The 16156-nt window shown below is 65.2% G+C and overlaps 2 protein-coding genes across 2 annotated transcripts in view; one reads left to right on the top strand and one right to left on the bottom strand.

The window, feature by feature from the left end:
- Window positions 1–1508: 1508 nt before the first annotated feature.
- Window positions 1509–6927, bottom strand: LOC135215916 (collagen alpha-1(I) chain-like). Its single transcript, XM_064250871.1, has 3 exons — window positions 6054–6927; window positions 3767–5819; window positions 1509–3462 (listed from the first exon to the last, which is right to left on the bottom strand). The coding sequence occupies exons 1-3, from the start codon at window positions 6925–6927 to the stop codon at window positions 1509–1511; spliced, it is 4881 nt and encodes a 1626-aa protein (XP_064106941.1).
- The window catches only part of LOC135215914 (collagen alpha-1(I) chain-like), a 10690-nt gene continuing 1459 nt past the window's right edge, over window positions 6926–16156 (top strand). The window contains exon 1 of the mRNA XM_064250870.1: window positions 6926–10810. Coding sequence (XP_064106940.1) covers window positions 6926–10810 — 3885 coding nt within the window. The remainder of the gene's footprint in view (window positions 10811–16156) is intronic.

Raw genomic sequence — 16156 nt, 5'->3', positions numbered from 1 at the left:
CAGGTGAACTTGGACAGGATAATTTTTGAGCTGCAACAGAGGCTTGACTACAATGAAGAGATTCAGGCGGCGGGCGGAAAGGAAGAAAGCACTCGTGTGATGCAGATAACTGAGGAGGTGTTGCAAGAACAGGCCTGGCAAGAAAGGGCCCACTTATTCGAAGGTGAGACGAGTTGTTTGTGAAGGAGAAGGATCAAGTGAAGATGGAAAAAAAACAGCAGCTGGAAGACAAGATTGTCAAGACACAATGAAAATGAGCAGTTGATGGATTACACAAAGATGCCCTATGTGAGAGGATAAGGGAACCGACAGTGCAATTACCAGAGGCAAACTGGCAGGTTGAGAGGCAAGAGAAACTGCTACGACAGAAGGAGAAGGACCTGCAGATATAGAGCGAAGAAGCGGCGCGGATGGCGAGGCTCCTGCAAGAAGAAAAGTGGAAGACCTTAGGAAGGAAAGGTGTGGACTCCATTGTGAAGTTGAGGTTGCAAAACTGAAGAGAGAGGAGCTGAGGTGCCTCCTAGAGGAAGGAAATCATGGCTTCAAGTGGCTGGATAGGAAGAGCGGTGTTCAGGGCGAACGGAACGACCAGTTTGGAAGATGAGGTTGGAGAGGTGCGAGGAGCGAAGGAGAAATTTGGTTTGCAGGTGAAGAAGCTGCCTGGGAATTAGAGATGCGTGGAGAAGGAGAAGTGGAAAATTGAAGGAGCAGCTGTCCATGTTCAAGGAATGGGAGCGACCAAGTCTAGCTGGCCTTGTGAAGAGGGATCAGATGTGAAAAATTTGAGGAGGATGTTTGTTGAATGGAAAGTTTTTTTTTTTTATTGAAATCAATAAAGTTTATCTAGAAATACGAGTTTTCATTTACACAATGAATTTTTTTTAGCAAATTTTGTTATTTAGATAATAATTGGAGTTTTCCTGGAATGAAAGGACTTGTTTTGATAAATGCATGTGTTAGAATGATTTAGTTTGGAATGGATTTTAAGAGTGAAGTGCAATACTTGATTTTATGATTGAGAAAGTAAAGGTTTGTATTTGATGAAAGTTTTGAAGTGTACTATATGGAAGGTTTGATGTTTATATGTAATAAGTTTGGTTTGTTAATTGTTGAAGGAAATGAAAGTTATCTGGAAATAAGTGATAAAACGTTGTAAGAGTTTTATTGATTGGTGAAAGGGAAAGGAAAATGAAAGGATTGGTGGAAGTGGCAAAGATTGGGAAGCAGAGGATAGAGAGAAGATTGGGGGAGGGGCAAGAGAAGGGAAAACATTGAGAAAAGATTGGTGGAGTGCCAGAGAAGGCAGAGGATTAAGAGAAGATCAGGGGGGAGCGTCAGAAGAAGAAGCAGGAGACTTCAGAGAAGATTTGGGAGTTGCAAGGATAAGAAGGAGAGGATTCAGAGAAGATTCTGGGCATGCGAGGAGGAAGCAGAGGGTGAGAGGAGGCCCTGGAGAATTGAAAGGATTCAGTGGATATTCGGTTCTAGGTTAAGCAGAGGTGTTACTCTCATAGAGGGCGGGCAAAAAGGGCCGCCTGGCGTCCCGGGAAACGGGGCGGGGCAGGCCCGCTGTCCCGGGGGGTGGGCGGGCGGACGGCCCGGAGCCCGGGCCGGACGGGGGGCGACGGCCCGCCAGGCGTTCCCGGACGGGCGGGCGAGGCCCGCCAGGGCGTCCCGGGACGGGGGCGGGCGAAGGCCCGCCAGGGGTCCCGGGAGGGCGGGCGCGGCCCGCCAGGCGTCCCACGGGCGGGGGGGAAGGGCCCGCCAGGCGGCCCCGGGAAGGGAGGTTTGGGCGACGGCCCCCGAGCGTCCCAGGGACGGGGGGCAACGGGCCCGCCAGGCGTCCCGGGACGGGCGGGCGACGGAGCCAGGCGTCCCCGGGAAGGGCGGGCGACGGCCCGCCAAGGGCCGTCCCGGGCGGGCGGGCAACGGGCCCGCCGGCGTCCCGGGACGGGCGGGGCGACGGGCCCTCCCAGGCGTCCCGGGGACGGGGGCGGCGGGACTGCCCGCCAGGCGTCCGGGAGGGGCAGGCGACGGCCCGCCAGGAGGCCCGGGTCCGGGGCGGGCGGGCGACGGCCCTCCCGGAGGGGTCCCAGGAAGGGCGGGCGAGGCCCGCCAGGCGTTCCCACGGGCGGGCGACGGCCCGCCTGGGCGTCCTGGAAGGCGGGGGACGGCCCGGCAGGGTCCCGGGGAAGGCGCGGGCGACGGACCTGGGTCTCCCGGGAGGGCGAAAGGGGGGCCGGGGGGCCGCGGCCCGACGGCTGGGAGGGCGGGCGACGGGCCCGCCTGGCGTCCCGGGACGGGCGGGCGACCGACCGCCAGGCGTCCCGGGACGGGAGGGCGACCCCCCGCCTGGGCGTCCTGGGACGGCGGGCGGACCGGCCCGCCCAAGGCCGTCCCGGGACGGCGCGGGCGGACGGGCCGCCTGGCGTCGGGACGGGCGGGGCGAGGCCCGCCTGGGTCCCGGGACGGGCGGGCGACGGGCCCGCCCTGGCGTCCCGGACGGGCCGGCGGGCGGGTTCCGGCCCCCGGGCGTCCCGGGAAACGGGCGACGGCAGGCCCGCCTGGCGTTCCGGGACGGGGCGGGCGACGGCCCGCCTGGCGTCCCGGGACCGGCCGCGGGCGACGGCCCGCCTGGCGTCCCGGGGAACGGGGGGCGGACGGGCCCGCCAGGCGTCCCGGGAAGGGCGGGCGGGGCGCCCCGCCAGGCGTCCCCGGGACGGGCGGGGGCGACGGCCCGCAGGGGTCCCGGGAGGGCGGGCGACGGCCCGCCTGGCGCCCGGGACCGGGCGGGCTAACGGCCCGGCCAGGCGTTTTGGGACGGGCGAAGGGCGCCGGGCCCGCCTGGCGTCCCGGGACGGGGGGAAAGCGACGGCCCGGCCTGGCGGTCCGGGGACGGGGGGGGCGAAAACGGCCCGCCAGGGTTCCCGGGACGGGCGGGCGACGGCCCGCCAGGCGTCCCGGGCGGGCGGGGGACGGGCCCGCCTGGCGTTCGGGGACGGGCGGGCGACGGCCCGCCTGGAGTCCCGGGACGGGCGGGCGGACGGCACGCGGCGTCCGGGAGGGCGGGGGCGACGGCCCGCCGGCCGTCCCGGGACGGAGCGGGCGACCCGGCCCGCCCCAGGGGGCGTTTTGGGAAGGGCGGGCGCGGCCCGGCCTGGAGTCCCGGGACGGGGGGGGAACGACGGCCCGCCTGGCGTCCCGGGACGGGGGGGCGCGGGCCCGCCAGGCGGGTCCGGGGACGGGGGGCGGGGCGGCCGCCAGGCGTCCCGGGACTTGGGCGGGCGACGGCCCGCCTGGCGTCCCGGGAGGGGCGGGCACGGCCCGGGCCTGGCGTCCACGGGTGGGGGGGGCGGGACGGCCCCGCCAGGCGTCCGGGACGGGGGGCGACGGGCCCGCCAGGCGTCGGGACGGGCGGGGCGACGGCCCGCCAGGCGTCCCGGGAAGGGCGGGCGAGGCCCGCTGGCGGTCCCGGGACGGGCGGGGCGACGGCCCGCCAGGCGTCCCGGGAACGGGCGGGCGGACGCGGCCCGCCTGGCGTCCCGGGACGGGCGGGCGACGGCCGGTGCCTGGGGCACGGGACGGGGGGGCACGGGCCGCCTGGCGTCCCGGGCGGGCGGGCGACGGCCCGGCCTTGGCGTCGGGACGGGGGGGCGACGGCCCGCCAGGCGTTCCCGGGACGGGCGGGCGACGGCCCGCCTGGCGTCCCGGGACGGGCGGGCGAAGGCACCGCCTGGCGTCCCGGGAGGGCGGGCGACGGGCCCGCCAGGCCGTCCCGGGACGGGGGGCGATGGCCCGCCTGGCGTCCGGGCGGAGCGGGCGACGGCCCGCCAGGGCGTCCCGGAAGGGCGGGCGACGGGCCCGCCAGGCGTCCCGGGCCGGGGGGCGGGCGACCCGCCAGGCGTCCCGGGACGGGCGGGGACGGCCGCCAGGGTCCCGGGACGGGCGGGCGACGGCCCGCCTTGGCGGTCCCGGGACGGGCGGGCGACGGGCCCGCCTGGCGTCCCGGGACGCGACCGGCCCGGCCGGGTCCGGGACCCGGGCGGGCGACGGCCCGCCTGGCGGTCCCGGGACGGGGCGGGCGACACCCGGCCCGCCACGGTGAGAGGGACGGCCCGGCCTGGCGTCCCGGGAGGGGGGGAGCGAAGGCCGCCCTGGACCGGGCCCGGGGAAAGGGGGGGCGACGGCCCGCCAGGGCGCCCCGGGACGGGCGGGCGACGGCCCGCCAGGCCGTCCCGGGACGGGGGGCGGGCGGAAGCCTCCCCGCCTGGGTCCAGGGCGGGCGGGCGACGGCCCGCCTTGTCCCGTCCCGGGGGCGGGCGACGGCCCGCCCTGGGCCGGGCCGGGAGGGCGGGCGACGGGCCGCCTTGGGTCCCGGGACGGGCGGGGCGAACGGGCCCCCGGGGGGGGGGGTTGGCCAGGCGTTTTTGGGACGGGCGGGGACGGGCCCCGCCGGCGTCCCGGGACGGGGGGAGCGACGGCCCGCCCCTGGCGTCCCGGGACGGTGGGGGGACGGCCCGCCAAGGGCGTCCCGGGACGGGCGGGCGACGGCCCGCCAGGCGTCCGGGGAAGGCGGGCCGACGGCCCGCCTGGCTCCCGGGGACGGCGGGCGAACCGCCCGGCTGGGTCCCGGGACGGGCGGGCGACGGCCCGCCGTCGTCCCGGGACCGGGCGGGGCCGGACCCGCCTGGCGTCCCACGGGCGGGCGGGGACGGCCCGCCCAGGCGTCCCGGGACGGGCGGGCGGCGGGCCCGCTGGGTTCCGAGACGGGCGGGCGACGGGGGGGGGCCCCGCCCTGGCCGTCCCGGGAACGGGCGCGGACGGGCCCGCTGGCGTTCCCGGGACGGCGGGCGAACGGCCCGGCCCTGGCGTCCCGGTTACCGTTTCGGGCGACGGCCCGCCAGGCGTCCCGGGCGGGGGGCGACGGCCCGCGAGGCGTCGGGACGGCGCGCCGACGGCCCGGCCCTGGCGTCCCACGGGCGGGCGGGGGACGGCCGGCCTGGCGTCCCGGGAACGGGGGAGCGACGGCCCGCCATGGCGTCCCGGGAAGGGGGGGGCGACGGGCCCGGGCCAGGCGGTCCACCGGGCGGGCGGGCGGCGGGCGCCAGGGCCGGTTCCCGGGACGGGGGGCCGACGGCCCGCCTGGCGTCCCGGGAACGGGGGGGACGGCGCCTGGCGCCCGGGACGGGGGGGGCGCGGCCCGCCAGGGCGTCCCGGGACCGGGAGGGCGGACGGCCCGCCAGGCGTCCCGGGACGGCCGGGCGGACCCCCGGCCACCGCCTTGGGCCGGTCCCGGGTGTGGGAACGGGGGGGCGACGCCAGGCGGGTCCCGGGAGGGGGGGGCGGACGGCCCGCCAGGCGGTCCCGGGCCACGGCCGGGCGTGGGCGACGGCGGGCCGGGCCAGGGCGGTCGGGATGGGTCCCGGGCGGACGGCCCGCCTGCGGTCCCGACGGTGGGCGGGCGGACGGCCCGCCAGGCGTCCCGGGAGGACGGGCGCGGGCCCGGGGAGGCGGGCTGGGGGGGGGGGGTCGACCGGGGGGGCGCGGCCCGCCAGGCGGCCCGGGACGGGCGGGCCGACGGCGCCAGGGCGTCCGGCCCGACGGGCGGGAGGGCGACGGCCGCCAGGCTGCTCCCGGGACGGGCGGGCGACGGCCCGCCTGGTTCGTCCCGGACGGTTGTTTTGGGCGGGCGACGGCCGCCTGGCGTCCCGGTTTACTTTTTGGGCGGGCGACGGCCCTGCCAGGGCGTCCCGGGACGGGCGTGGGCGACCCGGACCCGCGAGGCGTCCCGGGACGGGTCCGGGAGGGCGACGGCCCGCCTGGCTTCGGGACGGGCGGGGGGCGACGGCCCGCCTGGCGTCACGGGAGGGGCGGGCGACGGCCCGCCTGGCGTCCCGGGACGGGGGGGCGACGGCCCGCCCAGGCGTCCCGGGACGGGCGGGCGACGGGCCCGCCAGGCTTCCCGGCGCTGGCACGGACGGCCCGCCAGGCGGGTCCCGACCGGCGCGGGCGGACGGCCGCCTGGCGTCACCGGGACGGAAGCGGCGACGCACAGTCGTCCCGGGACTTTGCTGGGGGCGCGGCCCGCCAGGCAGTCACGGGACGGGCGGGCGACGGCCCGCCTGGCGTCCCGGGACGCGGGCGACGGCCCGCCTGGGCGGGGGGGGTCTGACGGGGGATTGGCGACGGCCCCGCAGGCGTCCCGGGGACGGCCCGGGGCGGGACGGCGCGCCAGGCGTCCGGGAGGGCGGGCGACCCGGACGCCTGGGCCCGGGGGGGATTGGGATCGGGTGACGGGCGGGCACGGCCCGCCAATGGGCGTCCGCCGGGGGGGACGTGCGTGGGCGACCGGCCCGCCTGGCGTCCCGGGTACGGGGGGCGGACGGGCCCGCCAGGCGTCCCAGGACGGGCGGGCGACGGCGCCAGCGGTCTGGGACGGGCGGGCGACTGGCCCGCCAGGCGTCCCGGGGACGGGCGGGCGACGGCCCGCCAGGCTTCCCGGACGTCCCGGGACGACGGCCCCCTGGCAGTCGGGACGGGGGCGGGCCGACGGCTGTCGGGACGGACTGGGGGGGCGGGAGACGGCCCGCCTGGCTCCCCGGGACGGGGGGGGCGGGCGGCGGCCGGCCTGGGGAAGCGGGAACGACGGACCCGCAGGCGTCCCCGGGACGGGCGGGCGACGGCCCGCCTGGCGTCCCGGGGACGGGGTGGGGCGACGGCCCGCCAGGCGTCGGGACGGGGCGGGCGGACGCCCTGGCAGGCTCCCGGGGTACGGCGGGCGGACGGACCCGACTGGCGTCCCGGGACGGGCGCGGGCGACGGCCCGCCTGGTCGTCCCGGGACGGGCACGGGCGCCCTTACGTCACGAACTGCCGGCGCGGCCCGGGCCTGGCCCCGGTTCCCGAACGGGGGGGCGACGGCCCGCATGGCGTCCCGGGACGGGCTGGAGGGCGGGACGGCCCGCCAGGTCGTCCCGACGGAAGGCAGGCGACGGCCCGCCTGGCGTCCGGACGGGAGCGAGCGACGGCCCGACCTGGCGTCCCGGGACGGGGGGCGACGGGCCCGCCAAGGAGGCGTCCCGGACCGGCCGCGGGCGACGGGGCCGCAGCGTCCCGGGCCCGGGCGGGCCCGGGACGGGCCCACCCCCAGGGCAGGCGGGACGGGCGGGAGCCGAACGGCCCCGCCTGCCCGGGACCCGGACGGGCGACGGCGCCAGCCTGGCGTCCCGGACGGGCAGGGTTCGACGGCCCGCCTGGCGTCCCGGGACGGCAGGGCGGGCGACGGCCCGCCAGGCGTCCCGGGAACGGAGCTTCGGGCGGGCGAACGGCCCGCCTGCGTCCGGGAGGGACGGCGGGCGACGGCCCGGCGTCCCCGGGACGTCCCGACCGGGGCGGTTTTGGGCGAACGGCCCGCCAGGTCGTCCCGGGACGGGCGGGCGACGGCCCGCCTGGCGTCCCGGGACGGTCGAGCGTACGGACCCGCCAGGCGTCCCGGGACGGGCGGGAGGGCGACGGCCCGTCTGGCGTCCCGGGACGGGCGGGCGACGGCCCCCCCTGGCGGTCCCCGCGGGGGGGGCGACGGCCCGCCTGGCGTCCCGGGACGGGGGGGGCGGCGCGCCAGGGCCTCTGGGACGGGCGGGCGCCGGGAGCCAGGCGTTTTCCGGGACGTGCGGGCGACGGTCCAGCCAGGCGTCCCGGGACGGGCGGGGGAGCGACGGCCCGCCTGGTCGACCCTGGGTACGGGGGGGGACCGGGCGGGGGGGCCACGGCCCGCCAGGCGTACCCGGGAGTCGGGCGGGCGACGGCCCGCCAGGCGTCCCGGGACGGCGGGGGCGACGGCCCGCCTGGCGTCGGGGGGGGGGACCCGGGACTTCGGGAGGGCGCGGGCGACGGACAGCCTGGCGTCCCCGGGACGGGTCGGGCGACGGGGGGGCCCGCCTGGCCAGTCCACGGGACGGGGGGGCGTCGGACCGGAGCCTGGCGTCCCGGGAACGGGCGGGCGACGGCCCGCCAGGCGTCCCACCGGGACGGGCGGGCGACGGCTCCCGAACCTGGCGTCCCTGGGACGGGCGGGCGACGGGCCCGCCAGGCGTCCCGGGACGGGCGGAGAGCGGGACGGCCCGGCCAGCCGTGGACGGGCGGGCCCGGGACGGGCCGCCTGGGCGGGCCCGACGGGGAGCCGCCCACGGCGCCTGGCGACGGGAGGGCGCGGGGCGACGGCCCGCCATGGCGTCCCGGGACGGCGGGCGGGCGACGGCCCGCCTGGCGTCCCCCGGGACGGGGCCCTCGGGCGACGGCCCGCATGGCTGGCGCCACCCGACGGCGTGCGACGGCCCGCCAATGGCGTCACGGGGACGGGCGGGCGTACGGCCCGCCTGGCGTCCCGGGACTGGGCGACGGCCGACGGCCCGTCCGGGACGGGGGCGGACCCGGGCCCCCTGGCGTCCCACGGGACGGGGGCGGGCGACGGCCCAGACCTGGCGTCCGGGACGGGGCGGGGCGGACCGGCCCCCCCGGGCCGGGACGCGGGCGACGGCCCGCCTGGCGTCCTGGGACGGGCGGGCGACGGCCCGCCAGTCGTCCCGGGACGGGCGGGCGACAGGCCCGCCTGGCGTAATCCCGGGACGGGCCGGGGGCGACGGCCCGCCACCCGCCCGGCGTCCCGGGACGGGCGGGCGACGGCACGCCTGGCGTCCGACGGGCCGACGGGCCCGCTGGCGGGTTCCACGGGACGGGCGGGCGACGGTCCCGCCTCCCGGCGTCCTCGGGACGGGGGGGGGCGGTGCGGACGGGCCCGCCAGGCGTCGCGGGACGGGGGGCGGGCGAACCGGCCCGTCCTGGCGTCCTTCCCGGGACGGGCGACGAAACGGCCCGCCTGGGCGTCTGGGCACGGGAGGCGGGGGGAGCGACGGCCCGCCTGGAGTCCCGGGACGGACGTGGCGGGCGACGGCCCGCCAGGGCGTCCCGGGACGGGCGGGAGGGCCGGACCCGGGCCCGGGCAGGGCCTCGACGGGCGGGGGGCGAGGCCCGCCATGGCTCCCGGGAGACGGGCTTGGGCGACGGCCCGACCTGGCGTCCGGGTACGGGGGGGCGTGAGACGGCCCGCCAGGCGTCCCGGGACGGGGGGGCGGGACAGCCCAGGGCTTTTGACGGGGCGGGCGAACGGCCCGCCTGGCCGGGTCAACGGGACCTGGGCGGTGGGCGACGGCCCGTCCTGGACGTCCCGGGGACGGGCGGGCGACGACCCGCCAGGCGTACCCAGGGACGGAGGGGGCGCGGGCGCCTACGGTCCCGGGACGGGCGGGCCTACGGCCCGCCTGCTCCCGGGACGGGCGGAGGAGCGGACGGACAGGCCAGGCTGTCCGGGACGGGCGGGAGGGCGACGGCCCAGCTCCTTTTGCGTCCCGGGACGGCGCAATAGGGGCGACGGTCCCAGCCTGGTCGTCCCGGGACGGGCGGGCGACGGCCCCGCCAGGCGTCCCCGGGACGGACGGGCGGGCGGACGGCCCGGCTGGCCGTCCCGGGACGGGCGGGCGACCGGCCCGGGACCCTGCGTCGACGGGCGGGCGGCGGCCCGCCTGGTCGTCCCGGGACCAGGGCAGGGCGACGGCCCGCCTTGGCGGGCCCGGGACGGGCGGGCACGGCCGCAGGCGTCCCAGGGGACGGGCCGCGAAGGGCGACGGCCCGCCTGGCGTCCCCGGGACTGGCGGGCGACGGCCCGCCTGGCGTCCCGGCGGGTACGGGACGCGGGCCCGACTGGCGACCAGGCAAGTCGGGACTGGGCGGGCGACGGCGAGCCTGGCGTCCGGGACGGGCGGGCGACGGCCAGGCCTCCCGGGACGGCGGGCGCGGCCCGGGCCAGGCGTCCCGGACGGGCGGTCGACGGCCCGCCTGGCGTCCCTGGGACGGCGCTACGGCTCGCCAGGTCGTCCCGGGACGGGCGGGGGCGACGGCCCGCCAGGCGTCCGGGGAGGGACGGTTGCGGGCGACGGCCCGCCAGGTCGTCGGACCGGCGGGCCCACGGGCCCCCAGTGTTCCCGGACGGGCGGGGCGACGGCCCGCCTGGCGTCCCGGGACTGGGCGGAAGGGACGGGCGGGCGACCTGGCTGGTAACGACTGGGCGGGCCCGACGGGGGGCGCCTACGGTCCCCGTACGCCGACCGCCCGGCCGGCGTCCCGGGACGGGCGGGCGACGGCCCGCCAGGCGTCCGGGACGGGCGCGGGCGACGGCCCGCCATGGCCGTCCCGAAGGTACGGGCGGGCGACGGCCCGCCTGGCGTCCCGGGACTGGGCGGCGACGACACGGCCAGGCCGTCCACGGAACCCGGGACGGCGGGCGACGGCCCGCCTGGCGTCCCGGGACGGTCGCGGGCGACGGCCCGCCCGCCTGGCGTCCAGGGACGGGCGGGCGACCCCGGCCCGGCCTGTCGTCCCGGGACAGCGGGCGACGGCCCGACCTCCCGGCGCCCTCGGGACTGGGGGGCGACGGCCCGCGCAGGCCCGGCCGTCCCGGGGACGGGCGGGCGACGGCCCGCCAGGCGTCCCGGGACGGTCAGCGGGCGACGCCCCCGCCAGGCGTCCCGGTACGGGCGGGCGACTGGCCCGCCAGGCGTCCCGGGACGGGCGGGGGGTGGGCGACGGCCTCCCGACCAGGCGTCCCGGGACGCCCCGCGGGCGGACGGCCCGCCAGGCGTCCCTGGCCCGGGACGGGCGGGCGACGGACCCGCCAGGCGTCCCGGGACGGGCGCGGGCGACGGCCGCCAGGCGTACCCGGGTACGGTGGGCGGGCGACGGCCCGCCGGGCGTTTCGGGTACGTTGGGCGGGCGACGGCCCGCCTGGCGTCCCGGGACGGGCGGGCGACGGCCCTCCTGGCGTCCCGGGACGGGCGGGCGACGGCCCGCCCTGGTCGTCCCGGGACGGGACGGGCGGGCGACGGCCCGCCTGGCGTCCTGGGACGGGCGGGCGACGGCCCGCCAGGCGTTTTGGGACGGGTGGGCGGGCGACGGCCCGCCTGGCGTCCCGGGGACGGGGGGGCGACGGCCCGCCTGGCGTCCCGGGACGGGGGGGCGACGGCCCGCCAGGCGTCCGGGACGGGCGGGGGGCGACGGCCCGCCAGGCGTCCCGGGACGGGCGGGCGACGGCCCGCCTGGCGTCCCGGGACGGGCGGGCGACGGCCCGCCTGGCGTCTCGGGACGGGCGGCGACGGCCCGCCTGGCGTCCCGGGACGGGGGGCGACGGCCCGCCAGGCATCCGGGAGGGCGGGCGGGCGACGGTCCCGCCAGGCGTCCGGGACGGGCGGGCGACGACGGCCCGCCAGCGTCCGGGACTACATATACAGAAAGAGAAAATTGTCTTTTATTTATTACATTTGAGAAAAAAGAAGAGAAAACCCTAGAATTACTCGGTACACCCTTTGAATACACAAAGGCACTTGTACGGTGCATTTGTCACAATTTTCGAGGAGCTGAAGAGAGATAATGATAAATTTTGCAATTACTTCAGAATGTCTAAAACAACCTTTGAGGAACTCTTGTCACATCTGCATGACCTTTCGCTAAAAGAAATACGACATTCAGAGATGATATTTCGCCATCACAACAACTGGCAGTTACCATCAAGTAAGAGGAAATAATATGGAACTTTTCTTGTAAATTTGCTTTTCCATATAGAAATTAAAAAAGGAGAAATGAAACAACTAGTGGTTAGCTGAAACATCTCTATTTATCAAAAGTATTAAAACTGATATATCTATATAAAAACAAATCTTTTACTTTGATATAAAAAAATCCATATCTCTGTTTCATTAATTAATGTAAGTAAAACGTAAGTGTTAACTATAAAAACTTCTAAAAAAATCATATATATCGAAATCAAAAGCTTTTTAGTCCTCTTTTATATCAATAATCTGCCGATAACCTTCTAATAATTTCAGTATCAAAACGTAAATGTAACCTTAATGAAAAAAACAGCAAATCAATTAGTAAATCATTTCTCAGTAGTTTATACTTAAGCAATCCATACCTGTAGTTCTTTCTTATTTACGATTAACACTATTGTTATTATTATTGTATGTGTTTTTCGTTGCATGGAACAAGTGGTTATTCAGCAACGGGAATAACACTATTTATATCCCTCAAATGTTTTCAATACCCAATGCACCCGATCACCAGAAGCAGTGGAACTGTGGAAGTCTACTGCTGTCGCACTTATATGCAGGAAACAATCGCATAGTGTGAAGACAACGTATTGAAGGCAATGGCCAACTGCAATCGCGTCTGGGTGCAGCACCGGACATGGCCAGTGGGGCCTGTCGTCTGTAATGCGATGCCGGAGTCCAGGGTTACCGCAAAGTCCGCACATCACCGAGAAATTATAGCTCCGCACCGGGATGTGTAGTGTTAATTTCCACTTCCTAGCATACTTATATCGAAACTTATTCGGTTATAATCAGTTAAATCACTTCAACTAATGCAATTGCCTAATGCATATTTGCCGTTGTTTTCTCAAAATAAATAAATAAATAAATAAAATAAAAACTCATTAAACATGACTAAGTTTACAATAATGTAAGTCAGCCTTCACCCTGAGATTAATTTACAAATTATTAAATTTTACTAAACTATATGTATGTATATATATATATATATATATATATATATATATATATTATATATATATATATATATATATATATATATATATATATATATATATATACATAATTACAAACGCAAATTGAAGATTGCTGGACCTAAAGAATGAATGCATTTTAAAACATCACGTTTGGGTTACGTCATATGCTGTTGTCAAAATCAGTTCTTAATTGACAATCGCATGATCGTATTTGATAATGGCGCGTGAACACTCGAGACTAGTGAAAATGGTTAATTTTTCAAAAATATTAGTACTTTCAAAAATATCATATAATTTCAATCATTTTTCATTGATGGAAAAAAAGTTTTAAAAGCATAAATATATATGCGGACCTACAGCGCCGCATACGTGAGGAGTGCAGACCTCAGCTCTGCATTCAATGACTCCCCCTCGAATCTTCTCCGCACTTTTGGTCGTTTCTCCGCACTTTGGCAACACTGGTTCCCAGCCCTGTGATCAGCTTATCAACAGCAAGTAGATCACTCCAGCCACGATTTAGAAACTATAGTTTCTTTTCGTTGGACGTGACTCGGTCAGCTTGGCAATAATACTATTTTCCTACGAAATTTCTGTATTTCTATGTATTTTTCTCAATGTCCTATATCACATCCTTGGTAATCTGGGACAAATGTACTAGTTCCTCATTGGAAGAGTGGGCTACGTACTCGTCTATCAATTTGGTAGCCCGGGTTCGCTCCCCACTGTTGTCCATGCGGAACCAGAGGAATTTATTCTTGGTGATTAGAAATTCAATCCTCGATCTAATTTGGTTCGGATCCCACAATAAGTTGTAGGCCCCGTTGCTAAGTAACCAATTGGTTCCTAGCTGAAAAAAATCTAATCAATCGTGCCAGCCTTAGGAGAGATGTTAATCAGCTCATTACTCTGGTTAAACTAAGATATAGATTTTTATCCATATATCTCTTTCTTTACAGAAAACTGTTGAATCTAAACGGACCACCATGCAGGCAGCCTCCATAAATCATCTCTATAAAATTGCTTAATTACTCTTTGGGTTCATCTGAGTGTGAACTAAGTGAACAATGATCCAGTTACTTTTCTGTCGTGTGCATTTGCTCCAACTCCTCTTCCCCTGAATTTACCCACAATTTTTTTCATAGTTATCAAGTTCCTCTTTCCTTCTGAGAAAGATATATAAGAATTATCTTTTTCTCATAACTACTATCCTTTATTTCCTTTCAATGACAAAACCACAACAGAGAGCAATAATTCAAGGTTTCTGCTCAACAAAATATAGTTATCACGCGGTCGTAACAATATTTTTCTCGATTGTAATCTTTGGTAATCCAAACACGCAACCAAATAATTTATCTCAGCTCTCATTCCTTTACTTTCATATCTACTCATCATTCGAGCAACACTCATAAAGATATGTTTTTACGGACACTATTAATCAAGGGTTGTATTGACTGCCTTGCTTTAATTTTCAAGTGATTTCAGCTTTTCACTTTAGTTCTGACACTACACCCGAATATTCATTATCAGTTTTTCCATCCTAGCTGACAATCGGTTTCATGCACTGTTAGCCATAAATCTTGACCAAACACCCTTCTTAGGTTCGATCGCGTCTCCCCGTAACTCTCCAATGAAAGTCATACTATTTCAGAAAAGGTTGGTGTAAGCCATTAAATAAAATAAAATAAAAGAACTTAGTCTCAACAATACAATTTCTCAACAGATCTCCCTACGGAATCGTTTGGAACCTACTTGTCAGGTCAATACTTTTTTCCTCTACTCCTGCTTCCTACGTGTAGATCACTTCAGCTACGTTTCGCAAATCATTTTATTATTTTTTTTTTACTTAGTGTCATTTTCCCATGAACATTTTTGTAAGTATTAATTCCATTGTATTAATTCCATTATCTTACATCACGACCTTAAAAATGAGAGGCTTATTTACACATTCATGCACATACTCACACACACATACACACACGCACACACAAAGACATATATATATATATATATATATATATATATATATATATATATATATATATATATATATGTATGTATCTATGTATGTATGTATGTATGTATGTATGTATGTATATCCATATCCATCCTGGTTGTTGGAATAAGTGTTGAATCACACAGAAATCACCGTGTGGAAAAGATTCTATGAAATCAATTTTAGAAATATCCTACTTACCCTTTGGGACCATCAGTGTCTGAAGTCACTGTGCACATTGCGTCAGTTGCTTATCTGTCTTGTGAACTTTAGTGGCAACTGGATTAAATGGGTCATTTGTTTCAACTCCTCTTCCACTGGATTTAGCCATGCCTTTTTCGAAGTTGTCAAGTTCCATTTTCATTCTGCGAAAAATATATATATTTTAAATACATTGTCGAAATTAATATCATCTATTTAATTTCAGTATACAATGGAATTACAACAGAGCGAAGGATTTAACATTTTGCCCTAGAAAATATAACTACCACATGGTCGTAACAACATTATAGTGATTTACTGTAATAAGTAAAACAGTGTGCAGGTAAAATAAAGAAAAGATAAACCCTGAACAAAATATAGTTAAAACCGGTTATACTCTGCATTCTCTATTTGATGTTTCGTTTTCCTAAATGCCTTTTGATATACCTAAATATATATTGAAGCAGATTCATCACTAACATGCTCAGAACAAAAATATTGTCGAATCTCCTACCTGTCTTACATTCCTCCATATGCTGTTATTTTGTGATTTTGTTCCTATAACAAACAAGCAAGAGAAAAATAGTATAATGCCAAGAAACTCTTCTCAAACTTCATAGATTATCCGATATAGTTTAAATAAAATGTTGGTTTGTGGATCCAAAGATATAGTTTTCTATTTTGAGCAGCATTACGAAATAATAAAAAAAAATTGAGTAGTATAGTCTTTCTATTACTTGTATCTATTTGTAGTTTAGTTACTTCATTAAATTTACATTTTTCTGGTTGTTGTTATTTTATAGACTGAGAGTTAGGTAGAATTAATAGGGGTAGGATTGAGATAGCTTTAATTATTGATTGAATGTCAATAATGATTATGTCTTCCGTTTGAGTAAGTGTGGCCTTTCACGCCATAGTTAAGAGTTTACACAGCGAAAATATGAAAGCTGTTGGTAAAAATGACTTTCCGGTAAACAATGGGAAAAGCCACAGTTGAACATATTTTCCAGTTCTCTTCTAATATTTGTAACATGAGTCAATAATCTGTGGCATTTTGAAATACATGACCAGATTATCTTGCTATGTTTGAATTATATTGCTCTTTTCTGTGATAAATGTATATATTAGGTTTTATATTAGGTTATTATTAGAATAATCATTATTCTTGAAGCACCCTAAAAGGAACTATAATAATGATTCACAGTTTCAAAGATCCTCAAAGTAGTCAATCTAGTCACATGTATGCATATATACACAAACATTATATTTTTTAGCGCAGGTTGGTGTGGGATGGAAAATAAATAATGAAATATATGAGCACGAGGGATT

The sequence above is a fragment of the Macrobrachium nipponense genome, chromosome 5, assembly GCF_015104395.2.
Source record: "Macrobrachium nipponense isolate FS-2020 chromosome 5, ASM1510439v2, whole genome shotgun sequence".
Classification (NCBI taxonomy): Eukaryota; Metazoa; Arthropoda; class Malacostraca; order Decapoda; family Palaemonidae; genus Macrobrachium; species Macrobrachium nipponense.
Note: the sequence above shows the minus strand (reverse complement) of the source record. Positions and strands in the feature narration are given on the sequence as shown.

What these genes read in the sequence shown, in the direction of transcription:
- LOC135215916 (XM_064250871.1), bottom strand. Translation starts at nt 6,927, where the DNA reads ATGCGGGCCGTCGCCCCCCCGTTCGGGAACCGGGGCCAGGCCCGGGCC. An exon ending in AGCAAAGTCCCGGGACGACT is followed by an intron (nt 5,820 to 6,053) that starts GTGCGTCGCCGC and finishes TCCCGAAGCCAG; the next exon opens with GCGGGCCGTCGCCCTCCCGG. An exon ending in CCCCGTCCCGGGACGGCCTG is followed by an intron (nt 3,463 to 3,766) that starts GCGGGCCCGTCG and finishes CGGGACCGCCAG; the next exon opens with CGGGCCTCGCCCGCCCTTCC.